Raw genomic sequence first — 25,926 nt, forward strand, 5'->3', positions numbered from 1 at the left:
AGGTGATGTATGGATTAAAGTTAAAGTTGGTGTCAAAGTACAAAGATCCTTCTGCTTTGACCTCTCATTTTGTTGGCTAAAGAAAATCCCTTGTGATAAAAACTTTAATCCTAACTTGTGCCACAGTTTTACTACTAGTATTGTACTTTGGGTTAATATTATGACTTTTTCTCCAGCTGTATGGATAAAAAAATGTGTCTCTACCAATTGTTCGAAATGCACCGAGATGTCAACACAGTTTGACCAAAGGTCAACTTATTCAGAAAACAATCATCCACAGCGTAGAGGGAAACCTTAGCCTTTAGATACTCACAGGTGTGTGTATCTAAAAGTTGCAGGGCAGTAGCTCTTTTTGATCTTGTTCCGTCACAAGAACTCAAGTGCAGAACTCCTGGGATTTCAACTCAATTAAAAAGTACTTTATTTATCCCAAGGGATGTTAAAATGTTATCCTAATTCATATCATCCAAGGTTCTTCAAAAAGTCATTATGGATGGTGACGCTGAGGGGAGGAAGGATCTCCAGCAGCAGTCAGACTTGCAATAAATCTGGAAGTAACAGGTACAAACACTCCTTTGTTCCTACAGCAGTTTCTGTTTTGAATACAGAATACAGTGGGTCTCGTACCTGACTGTTGACTTCTGTTGTTATTTGTTCCATATATTACTGATGCTAGTAGTACATTGATATACGCTGCTGTACTCTTTATCATGCACTGATTTATGTTTGATGTCATTTTACACTTTAACAGAAGACTGTTGGTGTATGACGGTCTCATGACGATCCTGACATGCTAACAGCTCAACATCAGGGTAGCAGAAACGATATTCCACAGTAACACATCCTGGATGACACCATCGGTTGTTGACAAGCGATGCTAATCCACCTCATTTGCTTTTGCTGCTCCTCTTTAAATCTCCGTGTGGCCGACGTTGGAGTCCGGCATCTGACCTCTGCTGTTACGCCTGTTATTCCACAACCTCCAAACAGCAATTGTGCTCTAAAAACTCATGCCAATTTCTTTTTTGTTGCTTTTATGATGCTTTTGATGCACTTTGAGATTCTCTTGTTATTTTATAGAAGCACGGCAAGGCTGAAAAAGAGGCCAAAGGGGATATAACAGATGAAAGACCAGAAATAACTTCTATTATCAACCCTTTTTAGTTTAGCTTCACACAGCCTGAAGAGCCATGTGATTGTTCTTTGCACAGAAGGGACATGTGCTCTGTCTTTGGTTCTGCCCTCTAACAGCTGGACTCTTTTATAACAGTCAGTGACATCCAGACACTTCTTTTCAGTTTACATTTTATTTTAGAGCTCTGATCTAATCTTTTTAAAGACTCTCTATTTGCTGACGCATCCCTATTGGGGTTGGGATTTTATTCTTAATATTCAGGACTAATGTGTTCCTTCTCGCCTCAGCTGAGTGGTTGAGGACCAGCAGCTGGAACTCTGTGTTTTCCTTGCCGCAAGCATCAGGGAGGACGTCTCCAGCAGCCTGTCTCTTCAGCTGAGCAGCGGCTGAGCAGTGGCTCCGTTTCAGGTCCTGTGGCGCTCCATCTACTACAGCGGACATGGCGGACCCCGGGGAGTGCAGCATCAAGGTGGTTTGCCGCTTCAGGCCACTGAACAGCGCAGAGGTGGCCCGGGGGGACAAGTACATCCCCAAATTTATTGGAGACGACTGCGTGCAGATTGCGGTGAGTGAGTGCAGAACTGAAGAACGGAGTTGTCTTTCTATGACGAAAATCCGGCATACTTTTGGATTAGACATGGTATCTGTTGGGGTTATTATTAGTCTGAATTTCTAAAGACTGTTTTTTAAAAAAGTTACTTTACATGTCTTTGAATGAACCCCTTCTTAGGAGATTTATTTTATTTCTAAATAATTATCACCAGTTGTTCAGACAAAAGTGTTTTAAGGGATGATGAAGTATCAGACTCAAACAACAGACATTGTATTGTTTTCCATTGTTTGGAAGTATTTTGACCCACTCTTCATTACAGAAATGTTTTAGTTCAGCCTGTTAACTACAGGATCTTAATCATACTGACAGTTCCTACAGTGGTTCACTTTTTTTTTTTAATTTAAGGTTTTATTGGCTCTAGTGGCCTTTCATTGATAGCTAATTGACAGGAAAGTGGGTAATGGGAAGAGGGGGAAGTCATGTAGCAAAGGTCGCAGCCACCGAACCTGCGATGGCTGCGTTGAGGACTGAGGCCTCCATATGTGGGTTGTGCTTAACCCCTGCACCCCCACATCTTCAACAGTTCCTTTCTCATTGCCACTCTCCCGTACAGCTTTGACTGGTCAAGAACCAACAGTTGTTGTCTCCCGTCTCAGCTGAAGAAGCTCGTGTTTCCTTCAGTGTAGTCATGGTAACCTGATGTCCTCTCTCTTTAGTGTCCTTCTTCACAGCCAGTCTGTGAAGAGGACAGCTTCTCAATTTCTACTTTTGAAAAACTTTTTCTCTGATTTTCTTGGAATGTCCTTCAATTTTCATGGTATTCAGCCAGGAATATCAGGGGACCAGTGAATGGACCTTCCTGCATTCAGGTGATCTCCATTCCACCCATTGTGAGACTACGAGCGAAAATTGGCCAATTTGATATTAAAGGGGTTTTTTGTAAAAAAAAAAACAAAAAACAATTTGTCAAAAAAAATATTGTTTAATTTTGGTTTATTTGTAAAAGCAATAAAAAGAGTAAAACATCCATAGGGGTCAACACTTTTTACAGGCATGGTAAATTCAAATACTACCACGGGGACAGGTTAGCTTGTGTTTTAACTCGTGGACTGAGTTTGACTGACAGCAGAGATTGCCTCTAATTGTTTTAACTCTACCCACACAGTCATTATATTATATACGGTGAACATCAACAGGCGTCGTGTAGTTTGGTCTTTTGAAAACCAAAATTATTTCATCTTAGTTTGAGTCGAGGAGCAAAACAAGCTAAAATAATTGATGTTCACAGAAACTCTCCATCCAGTCTGACTGAGCTTTAGCTGTTTTTCAAAGAAGAATGAATGTTTGTAAAGTTGTTAAGAGACACACCCAAAAACACCTAGTTAATTGTAATTGTAAAGGTAAGTTGAAAGCTTGTTGTAAAGGTTGGCTCAAAATCCAAATGCCTCTTACATTACAAAAAAGTGAAAGTGTGTTATTTTGTGAGGTTGCACAGTGATTAACATTGTTGCTTTGTAGAATGAATGTTCAGGGTTTGAAACAAGAGTTCCTCTTTCTGATGTGACTGGTTAAGATGCAATGACTTTACATGCTGGCCCCCTCTGTCTTACAAAGTGGAAGTACTTCATCTTCTCTTTGTGGCTACCAGGGAAAGCCGTACCACTTTGACCGCGTGTTCCAGTCCAACACCACTCAGGTGCAGTTCTACAACGCTGTGGCTCTGAAGATCGTCAAAGGTAAGCCTTGACATTAGTTCAACACAGTAAAGTCTTGCAAGTTCAAAGTCGGTGCTCAAAGGGTTTTCTAAACCCTGCAGATGTTCTGGAAGGATATAACGGAACAATATTTGCTTATGGGCAGACTTCATCTGGAAAAACACACACAATGGAGGTAATGCAAAGGGCTGCTGCGTAAAACAGTAGTTACTTTTTTCTTCTGTTTTTGCTTTTCTCGTTCAAATTAAATGTCTGAGATCATCCAACATATGGCAAACAAAAAAAGCACTACCGATGAGGAACAAAGTTATTGACATCCATCAGTCTGGAAATGGCAACAAAACCATTTCTTGGGCTTTAGCACTCCAGAGAACGACAGTGAGAGTCAATGTCTATTAAGAAAACATGGAACAGTGGGGAACCTTCTCGAGTGGATGAACCTGTGTCAAATAAAGTTAATTTTTATATAAATGTCTCATGGTCTTTAGCTAAAGACAAAAGAGAAACCCCCCAACTGCTAAAATCTGACACCACTCCATTTTTGTTTGCATTTCGTGAAGAAGGAAGTTGCGCTCATATCTTCTCCAGAGGTTTTTACGTTGTTTCCTTCAGTGGTTCTCACTACAGGCGAAGAGGTGAAAAGGTTTTTCAGAGGGTTTGGTTCGTTTGACCCAGTGCAGTGTGAAAGCGAACCTCACCAGCTGAAAATGTAACAAATGTTGTAAGTTTGGTCCTCAGTTGAACCGAGTCTACCGGACTATGAGGTGTGAAGACACTCTAAAATTAGCTGGTAGATCTGAAACATTTAAGACGGACAAAAAAGCAAAAGATGGAACCCAGTTCCAGTGCTGTAGACTAAATTTAGCAGACATTTAGTGGATTCTGCCATAATTTCTCACTTTTTTCTTTCAATATTTTCCTCCGAAGGGGAAACTTCATGACCCAGAAATGATGGGAATCATTCCTAGAATTGTCCAAGACATCTTCAACTACATTTACTCCATGGATGAGAACTCGGAGTTCCACATCAAAGTATGTAATCGCCCGATCAAACAATGAGGAGCTCACATCTTCACAATTTATGAAGCTTCTCTTATAGAGCTTTTGTTTGGCAGGTTTCGTATTTCGAAATCTATCTGGACAAAATCCGAGATTTGTTGGACGGTAGGCGTTTGGGTTTCTTGTGCCCTGCTTCAATATGCTTTTACCTTCTGACAGCACACTAACTGTAGCCGTGTTGACCTTGACTTTTCTCTACAGTAACGAAGACAAACCTTTCAGTGCATGAAGACAAGAACAGGGTGCCTTTTGTCAAGGTGAGACATCTCCTGGATTCATTGACGTTTTTTGTTGCCCTGAGCTATTAATAGTTCAGCATTTATGTGATCAGATGAGAAAGATTGGAAATACTGAGAAGATGAAGTAACGGGAGTCACTTTTTCTCCACGGTTCCCCCTGCACTATGTCATGGTCTCACCCTTCATAACCAGGTCTCTGTGTGGCTGCGCAGTGGCTGAACACAGTGCTTCCTTGTGATGTGCCTTTGTGTCCGCAGGGATGTACCGAGCGCTTCGTATGCAGCCCTGAGGAAGTTATGGATGCCATAGATGAAGGCAAAAACAACAGACACGTGGCTGTCACAAGTGAGTTTGCACACTGAACGCCTTCAGAGCTGCTGGTTCTCATGGGTTCAGCCTCAGTGGGTCTCCTGACTGCCGCCACACTCAAAGCCAAGCAGCGGCCTCTGCTCGACGCTCCCCGCAATCTTTACTCCTTTACTTTTTCTAACATGTAATGAGTAGTGAATTTGAGAGCGCCTGGTCTTTTTGTGTGTGTGTGGGAGGGGGGGGATGGGATGTAACTAGTGCCTTGCAAAAGTATCCACACCCCTTCAGCTTTTCACTAGGAGTGCACCGATTGCACGTTTCTGGCCAATCGCCAATCCTTAAAAGGCCTGACCTGATGATTCAGAATTTAGTTGATACTGATTTTTTTGGTAACACTTTTTGTTGTTTTGTAGACCAGATATTTATCCTAAAAAGTTCAAATAAAACTCAGAATTGTTTCTAAACATCACTAATATGTACTATTTTGTATTGGTCTGTCAAATAAAATGTCCCCAAATATACTGAAATTTGTTTTTGTAATGTGAAAAAAGAATATGGACAAGGAGTGCAATACTTTAGCAAGAAGCTAAAATGCTTTCACTGCTTGGCATCAATGTCAGAATTTATTCAACATACTTACTGCAGTTGCACTATTAATGCCAATTATATTTATAGCTGACATACACAACTGTTCAGATGTTTAGAACAGATTACATAAAAACAGGTTGAATAGTTAAACAAATCTAAGATTCCAAGGATTTGATCCAAAATCAACACTGCTACACATGCAGTAGTCATGGAAAGCGTAATTTCCATGACTACTGCAACAGAATACTCAAACATCTGAAATCACAGGTGGACTCAGCTAACGAAGCCCCTGATTAAACACATCAGGTGTGCTTGAGATAGATCAGCTCAGATATTTAGGCTGTTGATGGCAACATTTTATACCATGTAAAGCTCAGATAATGTCATCGTCTCACTAAAAATGTGTGAAATGACACAAAAATACAGCAAAGGCCAGGAATTTTGCTCGAGGCCCAGTTGGAAGCTTAATGTCTAAGCTTAAAGTTGAAAAAAAAGTGGCATCGCTACCTGGTGGCAGAAAGAGAAAACCATTATTTTCTCTCCATGTCTGAACTGTAAGATGTACACCACTACGCACTATACATTGATAATGTAAAATCTCAAAGAAAACTTACTTTGCAATGAGGGTTAGCTAGTTTTAGATGCAACTTTAAATTACACGTTGTTCAAGGTTTGAGCTCCTTGAACAACATCTGAATACCTCAATATTTCCCCCAATAGTGTCTCGTCATTTTTCTGGAAAATGCTCAGTTTGTCTCTGTCCACCTCAGACATGAACGAGCACAGCTCCCGGAGCCACAGCATCTTCCTCATCAACATCAAGCAGGAAAACACCCAGACTGAGCAGAAGCTGACCGGCAAACTCTACCTCGTCGATCTGGCAGGGAGTGAAAAAGTGAGATTCCCCCCTCAATTATAGCATTACAGTATTGTCATAAAATTGATTTGTTGCAAGACATTTTTTTCACAGACACAGAGATTAATGAGACTCCTTGGCTTTATTTTCTTGGCAGGTGGGTAAAACCGGAGCAGAGGGAACAGTTCTGGACGAAGCGAAGATGATCAACAAGTCCCTGTCGTCGTTGGGTAATGTCATCTCTGCCCTGGCGGAGGGCTCGGTGAGACAGCTCACACAGGATATCCAGATGATGGAGGTGTTCACTGTCTGGGATATTGGTTCATAACCTAACACTGCTTTAAACAGCCTCGGTCTTCATGATGCTGTTTGCTCTCTAATATTGTCTAACTAACCTCCGAGGCCTTCACAGAGCAGCTGGGTTTGGACTGAGATTAGTTCAGTTTGCTAAACTGGATTGTATTACGGCCTGTGCTTGTCACAATATTGATCACGGACTATAACTTTACATCAGGTAATGCTGAGGCAGCAGTGTTGTAAAAGAAAGAAACACTGCCACCTGCAGGTGTGAGTTAGAACTCCCCCAAACCCAATGTTTTTGACCATTTTGCATCAAAAATTAGCAGTAAACTCACTATTACGCATTAGCATGGAAAAAATGCAAGTCTCTGTTGATTTTGGCTGAATTTCCGAACATTCAGAATCTTAAAAAACTGGAGGAACTGTTTTATGTTTTGGTTTAAAAGGCCAGACTTTCTGTAATCATAACAAAGGTCAGCTGACTTTGTTAAAGGGCTTATTGTAGCTCCAGTTACAACACCCTCCACTGTGTTAGGATGGAAGCATGTATTTTTTTTTTAACATTTTCTTTCTGATTGGAATGACACTGGAATGGCAGAGAAGTATGTAGTATAAATTACCGCTACATACCACACTATGTAAAGCTCAACAATTACAGCTGCTTTATATTTCCCACTCCGTTCCAGAGCTACGTACCGTACAGAGACAGTAAGATGACCAGGATCCTGCAGGACTCCCTGGGAGGAAACTGTCGGACAACCATGGTCATCTGCTGCTCACCTTCTGCTTTTAATGACGCAGAGACCAGGTCCACTCTGCTGTTTGGACAGAGGTACAGAGGCATACACAGAGAGGCTGTCTTGTCTTGTATTGTTTGGTTTCATGAAGAGTTGCAATTTTTCCCTCAACAGTCAAGAAGGTGCTTATGGAAAAGGACATGGCTAAAAAACAAACAAACTTTGGGATGGACTCAGTTACTCACGGCATGAATGAAAACTGTGACTTTCCTCAACAGGGCAAAGACGATCAAAAACACGGTGAGTCTGAATGTGGAGCTGACTGCAGAGCAGTGGAAGAAGAAGTGGGAGAAGGAGAAGGAGAAGAACAAGACTCTGAGGACCACCGTCACCTGGCTGGAGACGGAGCTCAATCGCTGGAGGAAAGGTGAGGGCCAGCGGCTCCAAAACACTCGGACCTTTGACGTGTTGAATATGCTGCTGCTGGTGTGTGAAGCACGTGGATGAAAGACAGGCAGAATTCATTTAAAATTGCTGTATCTCCATGATTTGGTGAAATTAGACTCTTAATAAAAGCTGATCTGAAAAATAACCCAATATACCCAACCCAAAATAGCTCAAAGTCCATCTTTATTTTTAGACATTTGCTTTTAGCAGAGCATGAGATTAACTTATAATGTCAGTTTATCTTATTTTGATAGTTAAAACACCAAATATACCTTAACATCCATTAATACGTACAGCAGAAACTATTTTAGCATTTCCACAGAAGCTAACATCCACAGTCTTCCATATCACCACTCTTTAGGATTTGGCCAATTATCACCAAGGATTGACTGCTTTGCAAACGCCAGCCAATAGCGTGTCAAGTAACATTGCACCAAAGTATTTCAACTTCCCAAGCTGCAATTTTTTTCTTCAATATTTTTTATATCTGTGAGCAGGTAAATGTTCTTAGTAACTGCTACCTTAGAATCTGAATTGTTCATTTAAAATTACAATGTGAAGAAAATAATGAGATTTTTTGTTTTTGTTTCACTTGATCGCCCAACATTAGGTTTGAATTTGAACCCAAACTAATCCCTAAGGCTAACGTAGCAAAGAGTGGGTTGAAAAGAATGACTTATAATCTGAAAGAAATTGATTGGACAAATGATTTGGTAGAATTCACACAATCTAAAACATAAAATATAGCCTGTCTATATACACTGTAAGGCTAATTCTTTGGTCAATATATGAATGTTGAACATAGTTAGCATTAACTTGTGCTAATCAAAGGATGGGCTGAAAAGAACGACCCATAGTCCAAAAAAAAATAATTAGGGTAAATAAGATTTGACAAACTGGATATGTCAGAATTCGTACTTAATCTGAAACATAAACACAGCCTGTATATATTGACTTTAAGTTTTATTCTTTGGTCAAAGTGTGAATGTTGAACACTGTTAGCAATAGCTCATGCTAACCAATAAACAGATAGAGGACTGTTTTAAATGAAGAAACTCTCTGAAGTAAACTAAAGTGATTAATATGACCCGCTCACATTCATATCGAAGAAACAGCATCAGATTACCAGCTAACATTCCTTAATTGGTTGCAAAAGTTTAACAAAGTTCATCTGTAAAGAATGATGAAGCTCCTTCTGGTCTCTTCTCAAACCCAGCAAACTGAGTCACAATGTTTGATCTAATGTCTGTCCTACCAGCATGAACTAAACTGTCGGGTTAAAGAATGAACTCAGAAGATTTTAGAGTGTTTAGAGGGAGAAGCTCTTCAGTCATGCTAACAGGGTATTCCTGTCAATTCACTCTGAATCTGAGTCACACACTGGTTTATTTTTAGCTCCAAAACAAAGCATCCTTTGTCTCCACGTTAGCAGTGTCATGAGCAAAATCACAGCCGTTCTCCTTAAAATGCGGCCAAGGCGAGACCGGGGCCAATCCCATTCTCACTTAACACAAGAACATGACGCCTCTGCTGCCCCCTGCAGGAGAGAGCGTGCCAGTGGAGGAGCAGTTTGACAAAGAAAAGGCTAAAGCTGAGGTGGTGTCGCTGGATGCTGCTCTCAACAACAATGATAAGGCTGCGCCCAAGCCTTCCCTGGACAGCCTGCCTGGAGTGGCTCTGACAGGTCCAGAGAAGGAGAAGTACAAGGCAGAAATGGCCAAGCTGTACAAGGAGCTGGACGACAAGGTAACTGTTCTGGCTCACTGCCTGTCAACGACCCAAGACCCACAGAAAACAGTCCAGGCACGTTAGGGAAAACAAATTTGAGATTTCTGCATGGTTTGGAGTCAGTAGCTGGTGCAGTATTTATTCTTGACAGCAGATGGCGCAACTGGCTTCAAAAAATAAGTAAAGCAGTGATCTCAGATTGGAGTCTTCTAGATCCAGAGTGCTGAAACTTTTAGATGTAGGGGTGCACCGATTCAGTTTTCTGGTCGATCGCCGATCTTTAAGAAGCCCGATTTTCCGATTTTGTCAGATACCAATTTTTTTCTCCGACAAATATAGCAAAAAAATTGCTGAGTTGGCAACAGTGGGATAACTTTGTTAACTGCGAGCTTGCAGACTTTACCTGGCTTTTTAGACCTTTGCTGATGTAAATAAGATTGGTGAATTGGCTTCACGTGTGAGCAACAGCCGATCACCCAAAATTAAGAAAATTGGGGCTGATTTATCAGCTGGCCGATTTATCAATACCCCCTTCGTGCCTTGTCCTACAAACTGGAATAAAATGGTGAAATTGCCATGCAGTCAAGCTCTACAGAGCTCTGCTAATGAGCTAATATTGGAACCAGGTGCGCTGAAGCAGAGAAATATCTAAATGTTGCAGGACACCGCTCCTGCAACTACCAGATTATTGGATGACTTGTTTTGTATCTTTCTGCTGTCCAGGATGATGAGATCAACCAGCAGTCCCAGGAGGTGGAGAAGCTGAAGCAGCAGCTGCTGGACCAGGAAGAGGTGATGCTGCCTCTCTCTCTCTCTCTCTCTCTCTCTCGCCTCTCCTGACCCAGTCTGAATCCTGGGATTCACATCACAGTGAACATCCTTTTCCTCCCCCTCCACCCCGTCAGCTGTTGGAGTCCTCCCGCAGTGACCACGACACCCTGCAGACGGAGCTGAACCGGCTTTTAGCTGAGAACGAAGCCTCCAAGGAGGAGGTGAAGGAGGTGCTGCAGGCGCTGGAGGAGCTGGCCGTCAACTACGACCAAAAGAGTCAGGAGGTTGAGGACAAAACCAAGGAGTTTGAGGCGCTTAGCGAGGAGCTGAACCAGAAGTCTGTAAGGCAGTGGCGGCCTCAGATGTTAGGAGTGCTGTTGGGAACGCTCTTCCTCACACTGACTGTTACCGCCTCCATCCATCCTCAGAGCTCCTTGGCCTCCATTGACTCGGAGCTGCAGAAGTTGAAGGAGATGACCAACCACCAGAAAAAGAGGGTCACTGAGATGATGTCGTGCTTGCTGAAAGACCTGGCTGAGATCGGCATCGCAGTGGGAAGCAATGACATGAAGGTGTGTCCTTCGTTCTCACATTACACAAAGAAATCTGTGTTTTTCAAACTTCTGAATTAGAAGAGATGTACAAAGAAAGTCTAGAAAATGTTCACCCTATGTTTGACAGAAAATCGATATTTTTTATATCATGTTATAGTGTTATTCCTTCATCAAAACCAAACCTGGAGTGTTGCTTTGATTCTTTCATGCTTGTTTGAGAAATCCTGTAATCCCCATGGCAACCATTCAACTGTGCAAAACACCTGGGTGGACGTAGCTCTACCTTTGAGGACAAAGCTCCTCCTTGGAGCTGCAGCTTCCATCCTTTAGAGCACTGTGCTCCTTCAGACTAGCCAGCAGGAATTAACAAGCACCTGGATGAACTGTTCATCTGCTGAGCTCATTATAGGAGCTGCTTCTCAATGTTGGTAAAAACATTGTTAAGGTGATAATAGAGGAGCCATGTTGTGATGACTTCCTTAATGCGTCGTTTCAGAAAGAGCAGGAGTTTTTAAAAAGACAGAAATCCAATTTCAAGGCGTTAAATTACAAAGTCAAATTTCTTGTAAGAAATATTCGATATGTACAGCATTCTTATAACAACTGAAGTTAGCATAGTTACTTGGTTGTGCTGTAAAATAGCACTATGTGCCTGGAAAACACAAAATACTGCCTGTTAAAGATGTGAATAATTTTGAAAGGCAGTGTATTTTCTAGGCCATAAGATGGCGCTCCTTCAATATTTTTTTCATCTATTTCTGATAGCTCATAGTTAAACATTACTGGGAGCTGGGTCAAATCAACGAGCCAGAACTGCAATTAGTAGTTGATTGTTATGGAAAAGTCTCCTAATTGGACTCAGGCAACACACTAAAATCCCTGATGAAGGACATAATACAAATGTAACACTGTTCACATGGAAGACAAAAAGAAAAGGGCTAATTAACGTAGCATGTCTCCATCTGAAAATGACTATTTGGACGCAGCAGGTTAAGAAATCAAGAACATGATGATAATCTGGCTCACGTGTTCACAACTGGCTGAAAGAGGAGCTCAGACGTGTTCTAAATACGACACTTTTCTACTATTTCATGTATCTGAGTTTAGCAGGATATCAGACAGAAGCAGAGGCGTTTACATGACTTAGACATCCAGAGTTGCGTGCGTTTGCTACTATAGCTTCTGTTATCTGTTAGTCAGCTGTAGGTTATATCAGATGAAAGTTGCACAAGTGAAATTTCCTGTGATTTTGCTGTTTGTTTTTAAAAAAAACATGCAAAAATTTTTATTTGCAGAGGAGATAAAGATACAAACCCTTCATATCAGCACCGACAGCACTGCTGCTGCTGTTCTTCTGCTGCTGCTGCCATCAGAACACAACCCAGTTAACTGTACCCGTTGTACACCGAAGCCACAATGTGCCATTTCTTAACCTCTCAGCAACAGGAGAGCAGCGGGCTCATCGACGAGGAGTTCACCGTGGCCCGGCTCTACATCAGCAAGATGAAGGCCGAGGTGAAGACCATGGTGAAGCGCAGCAAACAGTTGGAGAGCAGCCAGGCCGAGAGCAGCCAGAAGCTGGAGGAGACGGAGAGCGACCTGACCGCCTGCAAGCTCCGCGTCTCCCAGGTAACCGCTGCTCCATCCATCCACGATCACGCACACCGTCGCTATAGTAACGCACCGTTCAGATCTTATGGTCGTACGCCATACATGTCTGCAGATGTAACATTTTAGGGGTGCTTTTAAAACAAGCGTTCATGGAGACTGTTTGTGTGTGTACCGTGTGTGTCGTCTCTCCTCTCCTGCCGGCGGTCAGTACGAGGCTAAGATCAAGTCCCTGACAGACAGCCTCCAGAATGTGGAGCACAAGAAGAGACAGCTGGAGGAGAACGTGGACCTTCTGAACGACGAGATCGTCAGGATCAGAGCTGAGGGTGAGTGCCAGCGAAACTGGGTTAGCTTCAAACTCAGACACAGTTTACATGACGCCATTTGACGGAAAGTCAAGATTAGAGCCACTTGACTGAGGTAAATCGGGGGACCAGAAAAATGTGACCCCTTTGGTTACAATTACAATTTGGATGCATTAAACAATTTGTAATAGAGGCCAAATAGTTAAATCTCCTCTGGTGGTCAGATGTAAGAGATTGAGGTTCAAATGGGCCCATCCGTGTGGGAAGGGCAACCATCTATATAAAGGGCCGAGCAATCAGCCCTGTGGAATACCTGATCTCTACAAAGTTAAATTAAGTGATATTAAACCATCAAACTAAGAGACAAGCCCTTTAGTTCAACAAAGGAAAAAACGAAACTATATTCAACAAATTGTTCAAGTATTAAGGCCAGACTAAGAGGTTTCATTGAAATTAGGAGAATAAAGTTAGAATATTGTGACATAAAGTTGTTGTATTAGAATAAAGACACAATATTATCAGAAGAAAGCTGTAAAACTACAAGAAAAAAGGTAGTTTTAATGAAAGGAAAGCAAGTAGTTTTGTTATTATTCTCATAAAATTACTTCCCCATTCTCCTAATATGCAACCATTTTCTGGTAATATTTATTCTCATATTAATATTATAACTCTTCTTGTATTATTATAACTTTATTTTCTTGCTACAACTTGTGTTCCTGTTAAAATTAGTCTTTCAACAAAACACAGATCCAAAATATTATAATCAACACAGAAAAGGTTCACCAAATTTTAGTGAAGTTTCTGCAAAATTACTTTATTTATTTATTTTTTCAGAGAAAGTAAATGCCATGGAGAAAGAGAATGAGATCCAGTCCGCCAATGAAGTCAAGGTATTCCACGCCTCTACGCCTTCGCTTCTCAACCTTGCTGCGACAGGGGGACAACATGTAACCATGTGTGTGTGCGTGTGTGTGTGTGTATGCGTGCACACCTGTGTGTGTGTGTATGCGTGCACGCGTGTGTGTGTGTGTCCAGGAGGCTGTGGAGAAGCAGATCCAGTCTCACCGAGAGGTCCATCAGAAGCAGATCAGCAGCCTGAGAGACGAGCTGGACAGCAAAGAAAAGCTGATCATGGAGCTGCAGGAGTAAGAGCGACGTCTGAAAACCTCCCTCTGTCGTTGGAGAACATGCAGCTGTGCTGAATGTGTTCCTGCGGTCCCTGCAGCTCCAACCAGGAGATCGTGCTGGAGCAGGAGAGGCTGAAAATGGAGCATGAGAAGCTGAAAGCAGCCGACCAGGAGAAGAGCCGCCAGCTGCAGGAGCTCACGTAAACGTTGTCGTTTGGTCAGAAGGGAAGCTGTTGCTGTCGGCATGACAACCTGTAGGTGGTAATAACCTGATTGTTGCTCTGCAGGATTCTACAGGACAGACGAGAGCAGGCCAGGCAGGACCTGAAAGGACTGGAGGAGACTGTGGTCAGTTATTACCTCCATTATAGGAGACAAATTTACTTAGTACATATTTCTGATCTGACATGGAGAGGATTTGGGTTGGGATCAGAGGTAGCAATAGTTCAATCAAATAGCAGAAAATTAGCTTCTTTTATTCTTAAGATTCTCCTCAAACATCTACAGGTGTGGATAACCCCTGACCCTGAGGTGCCACTCTTTAGCTGTGTTTTTTCATCAAGGTTTTTTTTTAATGCGCATTTTTAAGCATTGCATTAGAAAAGGTTGATGGAAACAGCAAAATTTGAAATAACTTGCTCAATTTCTCAAAAATGTTGCTAAAAGTTAAAGTGCAAAAGGGGAGATGGAGACACATTTGCCAAATTAGTTTGGACGCATCAACTGGGGGAGTCCAAACTAGAAGAAAAATAGACTGAGCCTTCAATCAGACAGTCAGGCTGACGGCGGATAAATGTTTTTTCTGTAATGGTACAGTATGTAACTTTTATGCAGAAGTAGATGTTGCTAGTTCTTTACAGCCTTGCTTAGTATCGACATCATACGAAATCATGCTTTACGTAGCCTGAGTGATACGCTTCAAACCAGTTGGTGGAAACATGTCTAATTTATCATTTTTTCCTCTATTTTACGAGATTTTAAAAGTTTGCTCAACATTTGTTTGAAAATTGGATAGAAAAAAATCCTGTCACCTAAATTTGACATAACATGGCAACAGGACAGCTAATGCGATAATCCTAGAAATTGCTCTAACAACTATTTAAGTCCACATCAAAATAATTTCTTGTTACATTCATTGGAAGCGTTTATTCGAGGCACCAATAACTGTACTGATTTTTCTTGGATATCTCTGCCTCCAAATACTTTTAATACAAATAATTGGTTTAGTGTTTCAGTGTGAGATTATGCTAGCCTGTGTTGGGAGTTTCTACACTTCTTTAGCAGAGGTGCCAATAAGTGCGTGTGTCTGTGTGATTATTGAGAACAGATTCATTCACGTCCATTGTTCTCAGAAGTGCATTAAAAGATAGTGAGGAACAACGGATGGAGACCTGAGGCCTTTTGATGGTTATGTTCACCCTGAAACATTTAATTATCCGGGGTCACCAGGGTGTAGCCAGCGTCTCTCCCAACGACTGCTCCAGATAGACACTGAAGGAGGATAAGGAGAGAAGGAAGAGATTAATTGATTGATTGTCTACTGAGGTCTAATAATGGACAAGACATACAGCTTAATCTTTTCTGCCACCTTCTTCTTTTTTCAGGCTCGGGAGCTGCAGACACTCCACAGTTTGCGGAGGCTTTTCGTACAGGATTTATCCAGAAGAGTAAGAAAGGTAGAACTTGTCATGTTCTGTTTCATCTTTACACCAAAACACTCGTGCTGCCTGCTGTTTGAAAGCCACCAACACGCCATTTCCACGTGGCGGCCATCATCAGCAGCGATCAGACGAAACGTCTTTCGATTTGGCACTGCTGTGGTGCTGAGCTTCATTTGCACCCTGATGGTTTTTTAATGAGTCCAGGGAACACAACAGAGAGCGTCTGCAATAAGTAGGCCATCTGATTCTTTAAAGGTAGCGGATGTAAATCAGGGGCCCGGGGCTTCAGCGTGGCGCTCATCTTCAGCCGTCAGCCCGGGGCAGATGACGGCGAGATGAAAAGAGGCACATCCAGGCTTTTCCCGTTCACTCGCACAAAAAATGCAAATCTGCTACTAATCATGTCCTTTAGCCTCAGATTTAGTGTCGGCTTTTAATGCTCAGCCTGATAGGTTTGCAGTTGTGTAAAATAAATAGATTGGGGTTTGGGATTGTAATGTGTCAAAATGTGACAAACTTAAAGGTTAAAACTTAAAACTTTTATGCAGAAAATACATATTTCCTTTACATATGTGTTGAAACTGTCACATATGGGACAGATAATCTGTGAAAAAAAAATCAAGATCCTTTGTTATCTCCCAGTGGTGTCTAGAAACAGCCAATCAGAGTCAGGAGGTGGGCCCTTTTTGTCTGCTACGGTGAGTTAGCAGAGTCTGTTGTGAATGCTAAGGCTAGTTAGCTAGCATACTCACCAACAACAGCCAGTAAGAGTTTTTCCTGTAATGGTGAGATGTTTCTGCACCATTAGTACATTTAACAGCGAGTACATGGGTATGATTAACAGCACTAAGACACGCCTCCTGTCTCTGATTGGTTGTTTTTGATCTGGAGGGGTTCATTTCCTCAGACAAAACTCCATCTTTTCACAGATTATCTGTCTCATACTGAACTGTCACAACATGGTGAGGGTTTGAACAAATATGACCAAAACATATTTTTTTATAAAAGTTAAAACTCTTTGCTATGTTTGGACAGAATGGGCAGGATATGGATGACTTGGAAACCTGCGCTGCTCAGAAACAAAAGATCAGCTTCCTGGAGAGCAACCTTGAGCAGCTCACCAAAGTTCACAAGCAGGTAAAAACTCACAAGCACCCCGCACACACACCTCCCCCCCACAACACACACATACATGAGCTCCTCAGAAGCAGTCTCCACCTTTAGAAACATTTTATCTAACAGTTCTCTCTCTCTCTCTGTCTCTCTCTCTCTCTGCAGCTGGTGAGAGACAACGCCAGCCTTCGCTGTGAGATCCCCAAAATGGAGAAGCGCCTGCGTGCCACGGCGTCGCGGGTCCAAGCGCTGGAAGCTGCCTTGAAGGAAGCCAAGGAGAGCGCGGCTCGCGAAAAGAAGCGTTACGAGGAAGAGATGGAGCGCATCAAGGACACGGTCAAGCCCAAAAACATGGGCAGGAGAGCCTCTGCGGTCATAGGTGGGCAAAAACGTAGCAATATGATGATCAGAGGCCAGGGGCGCTGTAATGTAGCAGCCTAATGTGGCATTCAGTGGTTTTGACCATATAATTAGTTTGTTGCCAACAACGCCACCTGGGGTTATCACCCAGGAATTAATAGAAGGACGCAGGTCCGGTTTTGCAATCAGCAGGAGACAGGTTTCAAGTCAATAATTTATTATCTCAAAGAATAAAAATACCTGTACATAAAAAAAGAAAATACACAAAATAAATCCAACTAGGCTTACTGGTGGGTACAACCAGGTCCTGGATGGTAGGCTCCAAATCAAAGAAAATCAAAACAAACACCTGTGAAGTCACTCACTCTTTGAAATGCCCTCCACCCATTTGTGTAAAGCACTGCACAATCACACCAAAAAGGGACGCCACCTCCAGGTCCGAGCGCACCACCGGCGGTCCTCTAAGGAAAATAAAAATAAAACAAATTGTTAAAATACAGGCAGTAAAAGAAATATAAGAATATGTGTAAATAAAAATAATAAAAGTCCTTGTGCTTGACAAGCACGGCAAAACAAGCGATCCAGCCCGAAACGGAGCGCGCAGCCGCTCCTTGTGCTGGTCTTCTGTGGGGGGTGGGGGTGTCCCACACGCCGGTTTCTCTTGGCCGCTAAGTAAGCGGTGACTCAGTCCAGACAAAGCAGCAGCGTTATGTGTGGCGATGAGTTGAGATTCCGATCAGGCCAAGCTCTTCTCACTCCCACCCAAATGGGAACGCTCACAAATGTCGGCACTTGTTGCAGGAACCACTCCACTCACGATCAAACGTGGAGGTAAATACGCTCGTACGTTTCTGTACTCGGCATACAGACAGCTCAACATGGAAGCGCGACGTGTCAACAGCAAACCACAAGTCTCCATCTGCAGCTCACCTCAGCTTTTATACTGAGTGCCCTCTGGCGCAATTGGCTCACTTGCAATCACCCTGCCAGCAGGTGCAGCCTCCACCTTCCTCCTGCCACACTAAGGTAGTAGGTCTGTCAGGTTTGGGTAAGCTGTGTATATTTTTATGAAGTCAGAGTGAAGAGTATCACATGTTGCAACTTTGTCAGGAAATGTAGCTTCTCTTTGGACCCATGCTTTGGCTTTCTCTACAAAAAAGCAACTCAAATTAGTCCCTAAAAAAAGTATTAAAAAGTCTTTAATACTCAAATACTTCTTATTTTTAAGATTGTCAGGCAACTTTCAAAACCCGAGACACTTGACGATAAAACTCTAACACACAAACTGATTTCACTCACCAACTTTCAGATGTCAGACAGGAAATCTCGCAAAACCTCTCAAGGCCAAATGTGAGTTCAGATTAAACAAAGATGGCCGACGGGGAAGAAGCAATGGTTTATAACTGGTTTAATTGTGCCTTAATGTGCGTTTAAACAAACTTCTCTTGATTAAAACATTACAACTGATGCGTTCTGTCTTTTTGCCAAACCCAGTGAAGCCTATCAGACCGGGCCAGCTGCCCGGAGCGTCTCCCTTGATTGGCATCAACAGAGCCCTACTACTGCAGAACAGCCAGTCAGATACCATTGGAGAGGACAATGACAGGTACCAGAACATATCAAGCTCCATCACTCTGTTTCTCTGTTGATGAACTCTGTCTTTCCCTAGGGAAAAACATAGAAGAGGCTAAATAACTTCAGTAAGCAGAAATAATTTACTTTCCTTTTGTTCTACCTCACAGCAGTTAAGGATCTTCAGACAGACCTCAAACCAGCAGACTGCACTAAGTCCTGGACACTCTGCACAAATCCTCCAGTGTCAAAATGTGTACATACTGTATAGAGAAGCACTGCTGCTCTTTAAGGCTAACAAGCTGCTAATGCAAGCAAGATGGTTCCCAATGCCCAGAAAATTCTGCTTCTACTGTGAGAACTTTGTGTTCTTTTCACCGGCGCATTAATCAGCAGCTTGTAAAAGAAAGCGAGCCTACGCTGCACCAAAGACCTCTAACATAGCCGTCTACATTACAGCGTCAACAAGTAAACATGAACCCATTCAACCGCTGGGTATATGCGTAGAACAAATCCACATTTTCTTCAGCTGAGTAGAAACAAAACGGAAGTTATTATTTCTTGACATGAACAGGAGTGAAGCACGCAGCTTCAGTTATTACAACTAAAAACTAGAGATGAGGCCCGAAATCTGGGTGTGGTGATGGACTCTGACCTGAACCTTCAGAGACCCATAAAGACAGTTACAAAGTCAGCCTTCTATCACCTGAAGAACATTTCAAGGATTAGAAGGTTAATGTCCCAACAAGATCTAGAGAAACTCATTCATGCTTTTATTGATTTGCAACAGCGTCTTTACAGGTCTGTCTAAAAAGTCAAACAGCTGCAGCTGATTCAAAACGCTGCTACTCACTAAAACTAGGAAAATACACCATAGACAAACAGTTTCACCCACATTGCTCCAGTTTTAACGTTTTGTTAGTTTATAAATCACTGAACGGCTTAGCACCAAAATGCATTAAAGATCTGCTGGTGTCATAGCAACAGGTCTTCTGTTTCTGGTTTTCCTCTGTATTCCTGGAACCAAACATGGAGGAGCAGCATTCAGTTTCTATGCACCACAAATCTGGAATAAATTCACAGAAAACTGCAAAACTACTGAAACACAGAGTTCCCTTAAATCAAGGCCTAAAGCCAATTTGCTTCGAGTTCCCTTTGATGAATAATACCTGGAACATTCCAGTCTGGATCACTTTTTTTTATTACTTCTCTTTATTTTTGTGTCACGTTTGTATTGTGTAAAATGCTTAGACATTCTAGACAAATAAACTTGACTTGACCAAAAACACTTTTCAGTGGCATCAACAAGCTTCTGGAATAATTTAACTGCTGGGTTAAATTGATTTTTGATATTTGTGTATGACAAATGGTAGACCTCAGTTAAGCTGACTGGTTTTGGGACAGACTCGTACATTTCAGCCAAGAGTTGAGATCGGGGCTACTCCAGTAGCTTAATACATTTCTGCCAGTTTTCTTGTGTGTTTGGGATCACTGTGCTGCCAGAACAACCAACCGTGTTCATCTAACTTCTGGTTTGAGATAAAGCCTCAAATCAAGTCCGTATTTTTCCTTTGTCCTTCCACTTCGTGTGATGTACCAGTACCAGTGGTACTACCACCCCCATGCCTAAGCTTGCAAATTTCACGTGAGGGTTTTTGAAGCAGCTCCTTCGTTGGTCGGAGTGGCCTCCTCTCCATCCTTCCATGTTGGACTCTTGGATCACTTTTTGGCTCTTGGCTCGTTCCTGGACATCATGTCAATTTTCTTTTCATATGAGTTTTGGTCAGTTGGGTGAAATTCAACACACTTCTGTGTTCTGACCAGTCAGCGATGGCAAACACATTTAAGTACTATTTGAGGGGGAAAAAAATCTGTTAAAATACATCATAAAAACCCAGGAGATTGATATGATATTCACTGCAGTTATGTGTAAGTAAACTGACTGAAGCTGTAGGTCTGTCACCATATTTGACAAAATATTTATATAAATGTCTTCACTTAACAGAAGCTGAATGACAAAATGGATCAAAACAATCAATTTCTCCAGACTTTGTTTTTCTTTTCTAAGCATAATAAATTGCAGTCTGAAGAAACTCATTATTTGTGGAATTATTTCCTGCTTCGGGGGGGGGGGGGGGGGGATTACATAGTTAAATGATTATATTGCATTCCATGGAATCCATATTTCCATTCTGGAAAGTAAGAATTAATGGATTCCCATTTGTGCTTCCATCTGTCATTTCCTCCTCACGCCGACACGCTGTGCTTTTCCCTGGTGTGGCGCTTTTTTTAAACAAACATTCCTACATTATCCTGAAATCCTGTCCACTTATTCTTTGTCCTGAGGCTGATGTCAGTCTGTCTGTAGTCTGGGTGAGTGTTTTCCACTGAAGGCCTGCTGTGCTCTTGGATCATCCAACCATTAAATCATTCATGATCCTACCCGCTGTGTCTGCCAAAGAGAAGTCAGCGCCGACGGGAGGAGCCGCGAGGAAACTTTACACGTTTAAGACCTGAAGAATGTGAACATTAAACCCGGGATTTTATGTGTTGTAATCAATCGTTGAAGACGCGACGGGATGAAAGGAAATGTCAAATACTCCAGCTGGAGCAGAGAAAGTCCCGGAGTTTCTGCGGAGCTGGAAACCGTCGGGCTGTGCTGGAGGTGTCGAGCCGGGAGGCGCGCGCGGCACGCCGGCCACGGGGCTCCGGATGCGCTCCATCAGTGCTGACAGACAGACGGGAGGGGTGTGAGAGACAGCCCGGTGTCTGCTGAGTGGAGACCACAGCTGAATCAAGTTGCTGAGCAAAGCTCCAATCATATCCGGCAGGGTCTCCAAAATAAAAGCAGGAAACTTGGATGAATTTGGAGTTAATTTAAGCTTTAAGAAGCTAAAGGCCTAATAACATTTAATTATGTTTATATATTGAATTGCTTTTGTTAATATTAGAGCGTAATGAACAACTGAAAGCTGCCATTTTTAATGAATTGTTTCCAAAGAAATATATGTCACATGTGAAATGTTTTATTTTTCATTGCTGTTTTGTGTGTGGGTGTAGATAACCAATACATAAACATCTAAAAAATAAACATCGCAAACTCACATCTCAACACAAAATGTTTTTGGATATATTGAATGACTTATATTTATCACTTTGCATGCCTAATGTGAAACACATACTATCAACATGTGAATTGTAGGTATCTCAAAAAATATTACAAAGCAGTGAAATTACATGTTTGAAGCAAAAAGTTCTGTATTCCAAATTGGAAAAATATGAAACATTTATTTTGTAGCTCATGATACTTCCCAGGGCATGCTGCCTTTGGCAGAGAGTCATATCTCCCCCACTGATTATAGATAATTTGTTTCATATTTAGCTAGTCAACATCCCCCCAGGAAGGTGGAGCTGGGGGGCGTATGGGAGGGGGCATAGACACCCCTGAAAAAAATCCTGTGACACCCCCCGCCACCCCGAACACAATCGTGATGAGTTCATCTTCTTCAATCAAGACCTAAATATGAAACACAATAAATAAATATAAAAGATTAAATTTAAAGAAATCCAAAAATATGTATATATATTTTATTATTTTTGCCACCCCAAAAGTTTTTGCTGGCCGGGTCAAGCCACCACCGAACATTAGACACAGATTTCAGATTACACAATAACACTGTTCATAAAGATTAACCCACTGAATAAAAATGAAATAAAAGAAACAAAAAAGAAATCGATAAAGCTTTTATTCTAACAGCGCTGACCGGATGTGGCCGCTGTTGTCTCCCTGAACTTGACGTCCAGCAGAGAGGCGGGGGATTGTGAACCGAGCGGCTGACTGGAGGGCTGCTGCTGCGGGCTCTGTCGGGGTAACGCACGCTAGGTAACAGGGCTCCGGAAAACTTCTCCTGCTCTCCTTCAGCGGTGGCTAACGGAGCACAAAGGCCGACACCACAGCAGCTCGTTCCGGAGGGGGTGAGTGCGGTTCGGTTCGGTTCGGTTTGGTTCTACGTGACGTTCTGGCCCGGTGAGAGGCTATTGGCTTCTAACGGAGTTACTTTGTTGCTATGCACGCTGTTGCAGAGCTGGGGGCTCCCAGTGAACCTGCAGTGCTTTTTGTCCGCAGCGGAGCAACACTGTGGAAATATTCAGGGCATTATCCTTCTGACGAGGGAGCGGTTCGGCTAGCGTCACTTTTCTAACGGTAAAAGTTGTGCCAGGTGGTGTAATTAAGCATAGCAGGTGATGGCTGCAGCCTTCTGTTTTGGCACACACCTCCCTAATTGTTGGGCTCGTTTCCCCCCGCTGGTTCAGGTGGTGGTGGGGATAGTGGGGGTCTGGGGGTCTCTGTCCCGGTTCCTGGGAAGCTGTGGTGATGGTGACTGGGGATTCTTTGTTAACGCACAAGGATTAAACTCCTTTGTGTTTGCTTTCTGCAGCCTGTTTGAGGCAGGGAAAGAATGGACCCTGCCCCCCATCTAAAAACCCCTGGGCAACTCACCCACTCCCTCATTAACACACACCGCCCCCCCCAAAATAACTAACTAACTAAATAAAATCAACCCAGCGTGCATGTTTGCAGGCTTTAACAGTTCTGCAGTGGTTTTAATAAGCCGCAGAGGCTGCAGCGCATGTTGGAGTGGATGCTGGGTCACATCTGTTTTGAATGAAGCGCAGGGACAAAGGCAGTCAGTCTCGGTGTGTTTTGCTGCTCTAGTCGCCCTGCAGATGTGTGTTGACAAAAAGCCTGTTCTCTCTAATGTGAGATTTTTTTTATCATGTCTTTCACTCTGGATTTCCCAATAAGGCTTCTAGTTAAGTGCTTTTGCTGTATCTGTACCTTTAAATCCGTGAGGAGGAGAGACGTTGATGTTCTTGTGTAAGCGCTGACTGTGAACACGGTGAGAGCGGAACAACCTTGTCCTTGGAGTTGAAAGTTTTCACACTGCTAGTTGCGCTTTTAAGCTTTTCATGAGAAAACCAGAAATTAACTTGGCATAGAAAAGTAAGACTTTCAGCTGCTTCCATTCACTGCCACTATGTTTTGGTAATTGCCTTACATCTTTAAAATGTTGGTTTCAAAAATTGCTGAAAATATCTGTCGCATGGTTCCTGTAGGGGATGCATGATATATCTGCACTAACATCGACATCAGCTGATTTTAGTAATTTTTTTGGTTTGATAAAACTGATGATTATTTTCATCTTGTTGCCGTTTGTTTCTGGTCGGGGATTTGTTTTCCCAAAGATGTTGAAACTGCAGTGAAACATTGATAAATATCGTTAGCGGGTCATAACAGTGACATTAATATCAGATGTCGATATCAGCCCAAACTTTCGCTTTGGTGCATCCCAGTTCCTGTAGTTTAATGTCTATTTAATGAGATACCAGAGAAAGTTTCTAAAAGCTCAAATCATAGTTACCCAGTATGCCCCTCCCCCACCTGTTACCTTACACTGGCTTTGTGCTGGTCGCAAGGAGACTACACTTATAAAAATCAGAATATCAGCAAATAGTTATAATAAATAATTCTTAAGGGTGCAGCACCCGTACATCAGCCGGCCAATAAATCGGCACTGATTTCCAATAAGCCATATGTTTAGCTCATGATCCTCTTTTTTGGTTGTTTGTAATGCATTAATCTGGTGGAGAGAAACTGTTGTAATTTTTCTCCAGGTTCTGTGTGAATCTCATACCGATCCAGGCAAACTGTTGGGTATCGGTTTGATTGTTGTTAGAGATTGTGTCTTTGCAGTGGCATTTTGACCTCTACATTACTGTAGTACAGGTTAAAGTTGATGAAAAAATAATGTGGGAAAAAGTGAGATTTCCAGCTGCTTCCTTTCACTACTGCTATGTGGCTGGTATATCGCTGCTGCTGGTCTGCAGATGAGGACAGTTATCGCTACGGCAACAATATTTCTTTTCACTTTATTGCTTTCACCCCCCCACCCCTATATCGGGTTAGATTTTTTTCAGTGTATCCAGACCTGTCGCGATGACAAACTGTCCAGGAAGGTATCACGATAAACGATAATATTGTTGTTTTGAGACTGTTTCCAAGTTATACAGCAAGAACACCTTACACTGAGCTCAATAAACTTTAAATTCTAATGGACATTTAACACTGGAGCTGGCAGACATTTTTAAGATCCAAAATAAAAAAAAAAACAACAAAACAAAACAACTTCTGTCATCCAGTTTTTGGTAGAAAGAGAGAAATGAGATAAACAGTAACTTACTGAGCTCGTTTCAATTTATCATGCGGTCTGTTGATTTATTGCTCATTGAGACAGATTGAGACAGGCCTAGTGTATCACGTTTTAGCTGCAGCTGATTGAGCAGCTAATCAGTTGCTCAATCAGATTTCCAGAATGTCGCTCTGGAAGTCTGCAGGTTTCAGAACCGCAGCGGGTTTCCTGGATGTTAACATCTGAACAGGCAGACTCGCCCGTTGCACAACATGCTTTCAAATCTCCAGTGATCAACAAGTCGGTTGGCACGCTGCCGGGCAACTTTCACCGCTGTGTTGACACCACACAGCGCCGGGAATCTGTTTCTGCTGGAAGTTTACTCACCCGGGACGTCTGGCAGAGCGCTCAGACCGCAGAGCAGCTGGAAGGACCAACTGAGCTGTCAGGGTTTTTTTGTTTTTGTTTGCAGTAGTGTGTATGTGTGTGTGTGTGTGTGTGTGTGGTAAAACAGTAGTGAGTCGCTGCAGTGGGATTGTTGGCCCCTGCCAAGGTGGGAAACGTCATGCTTGAACTTGAGCCAGTTTTAGTTCCTGAGCTTTCTCTGGGTTTCATTTCCCACCGTCGGTTCTGAGCTCCAGGATCCAACCCGACCCACCACCGGTGGGTCGGGTTCATTCATGGTGGCGCTGCTAGCTGGACGCCTCTGATATTTCAGTTTACATGTTTATCTAAAGGTAGTGGTGTCCAGACTTTTTGAGGCCACAAATTTTAAAAATTGTTTAAAGAAAAAAATGCAAAAAAACCCAACATATTTTTTTCATATTTACCAGCTAAATAAACAATAAACTCAGCACAGTATGTTTTCATACAATAAGCAAAGATTTCTGTGGACCAGGGATCCATAAATCATTGTGGATTTTAAACAAAAAAGGGTCTTGCAGATTTTTTGATTTAGAAAAAACAAACAAAACAAAACACAACAGCAGACTGTG

General features: G+C 42.4%; 2 protein-coding genes across 5 annotated transcripts in view; both read left to right on the forward strand.

Annotated features, from left to right (window-relative positions):
- The first annotated feature begins 1,260 nt into the window (after window positions 1-1,260).
- On the forward strand, window positions 1,261-20,837 carry LOC103482337 (kinesin-1 heavy chain). 3 transcript variants are annotated; one of them, XM_008438436.2, is made up of 26 exons: window positions 1,261-1,700; window positions 3,337-3,424; window positions 3,505-3,578; window positions 4,331-4,435; window positions 4,519-4,567; window positions 4,664-4,719; window positions 4,959-5,046; window positions 6,369-6,493; window positions 6,612-6,716; window positions 7,441-7,586; window positions 7,770-7,918; window positions 9,482-9,684; window positions 10,390-10,458; window positions 10,572-10,778; window positions 10,866-11,009; window positions 12,432-12,620; window positions 12,811-12,928; window positions 13,742-13,797; window positions 13,943-14,052; window positions 14,133-14,234; window positions 14,322-14,382; window positions 15,639-15,710; window positions 16,731-16,832; window positions 16,974-17,187; window positions 18,663-18,774; window positions 18,911-20,837. In XM_008438436.2, the coding sequence occupies exons 1-26, from the start codon at window positions 1,575-1,577 to the stop codon at window positions 18,915-18,917; spliced, it is 2,877 nt and encodes a 958-aa protein (XP_008436658.1). In that variant the 5' UTR covers window positions 1,261-1,574; the 3' UTR covers window positions 18,918-20,837. The 3 variants fall into 3 exon arrangements, with proteins under 3 accessions (XP_008436658.1, XP_008436661.1, XP_008436660.1); XM_008438439.2 differs by having other exon boundaries at window positions 12,438-12,620; XM_008438438.2 differs by having other exon boundaries at window positions 1,575-1,700; window positions 18,914-20,837.
- Window positions 20,838-22,536: 1,699 nt separating this feature from the next.
- arhgap12b (Rho GTPase activating protein 12b) overlaps window positions 22,537-25,926 on the forward strand; it is a 59,178-nt gene continuing 55,788 nt past the window's right edge. The window contains exon 1 of one of the 2 annotated variants that reach the window (XM_008438434.2): window positions 22,537-22,715. The gene's annotated coding sequence lies outside the window, so the exon portion shown is untranslated. The remainder of the gene's footprint in view (window positions 22,716-25,926) is intronic. The other variant, XM_008438433.2, reaches the window with a different exon arrangement.

The sequence above is a fragment of the Poecilia reticulata genome, linkage group LG20 (assembly GCF_000633615.1).
Source record: "Poecilia reticulata strain Guanapo linkage group LG20, Guppy_female_1.0+MT, whole genome shotgun sequence".
In the NCBI taxonomy this organism is placed as follows: domain Eukaryota; kingdom Metazoa; phylum Chordata; class Actinopteri; order Cyprinodontiformes; family Poeciliidae; genus Poecilia; species Poecilia reticulata.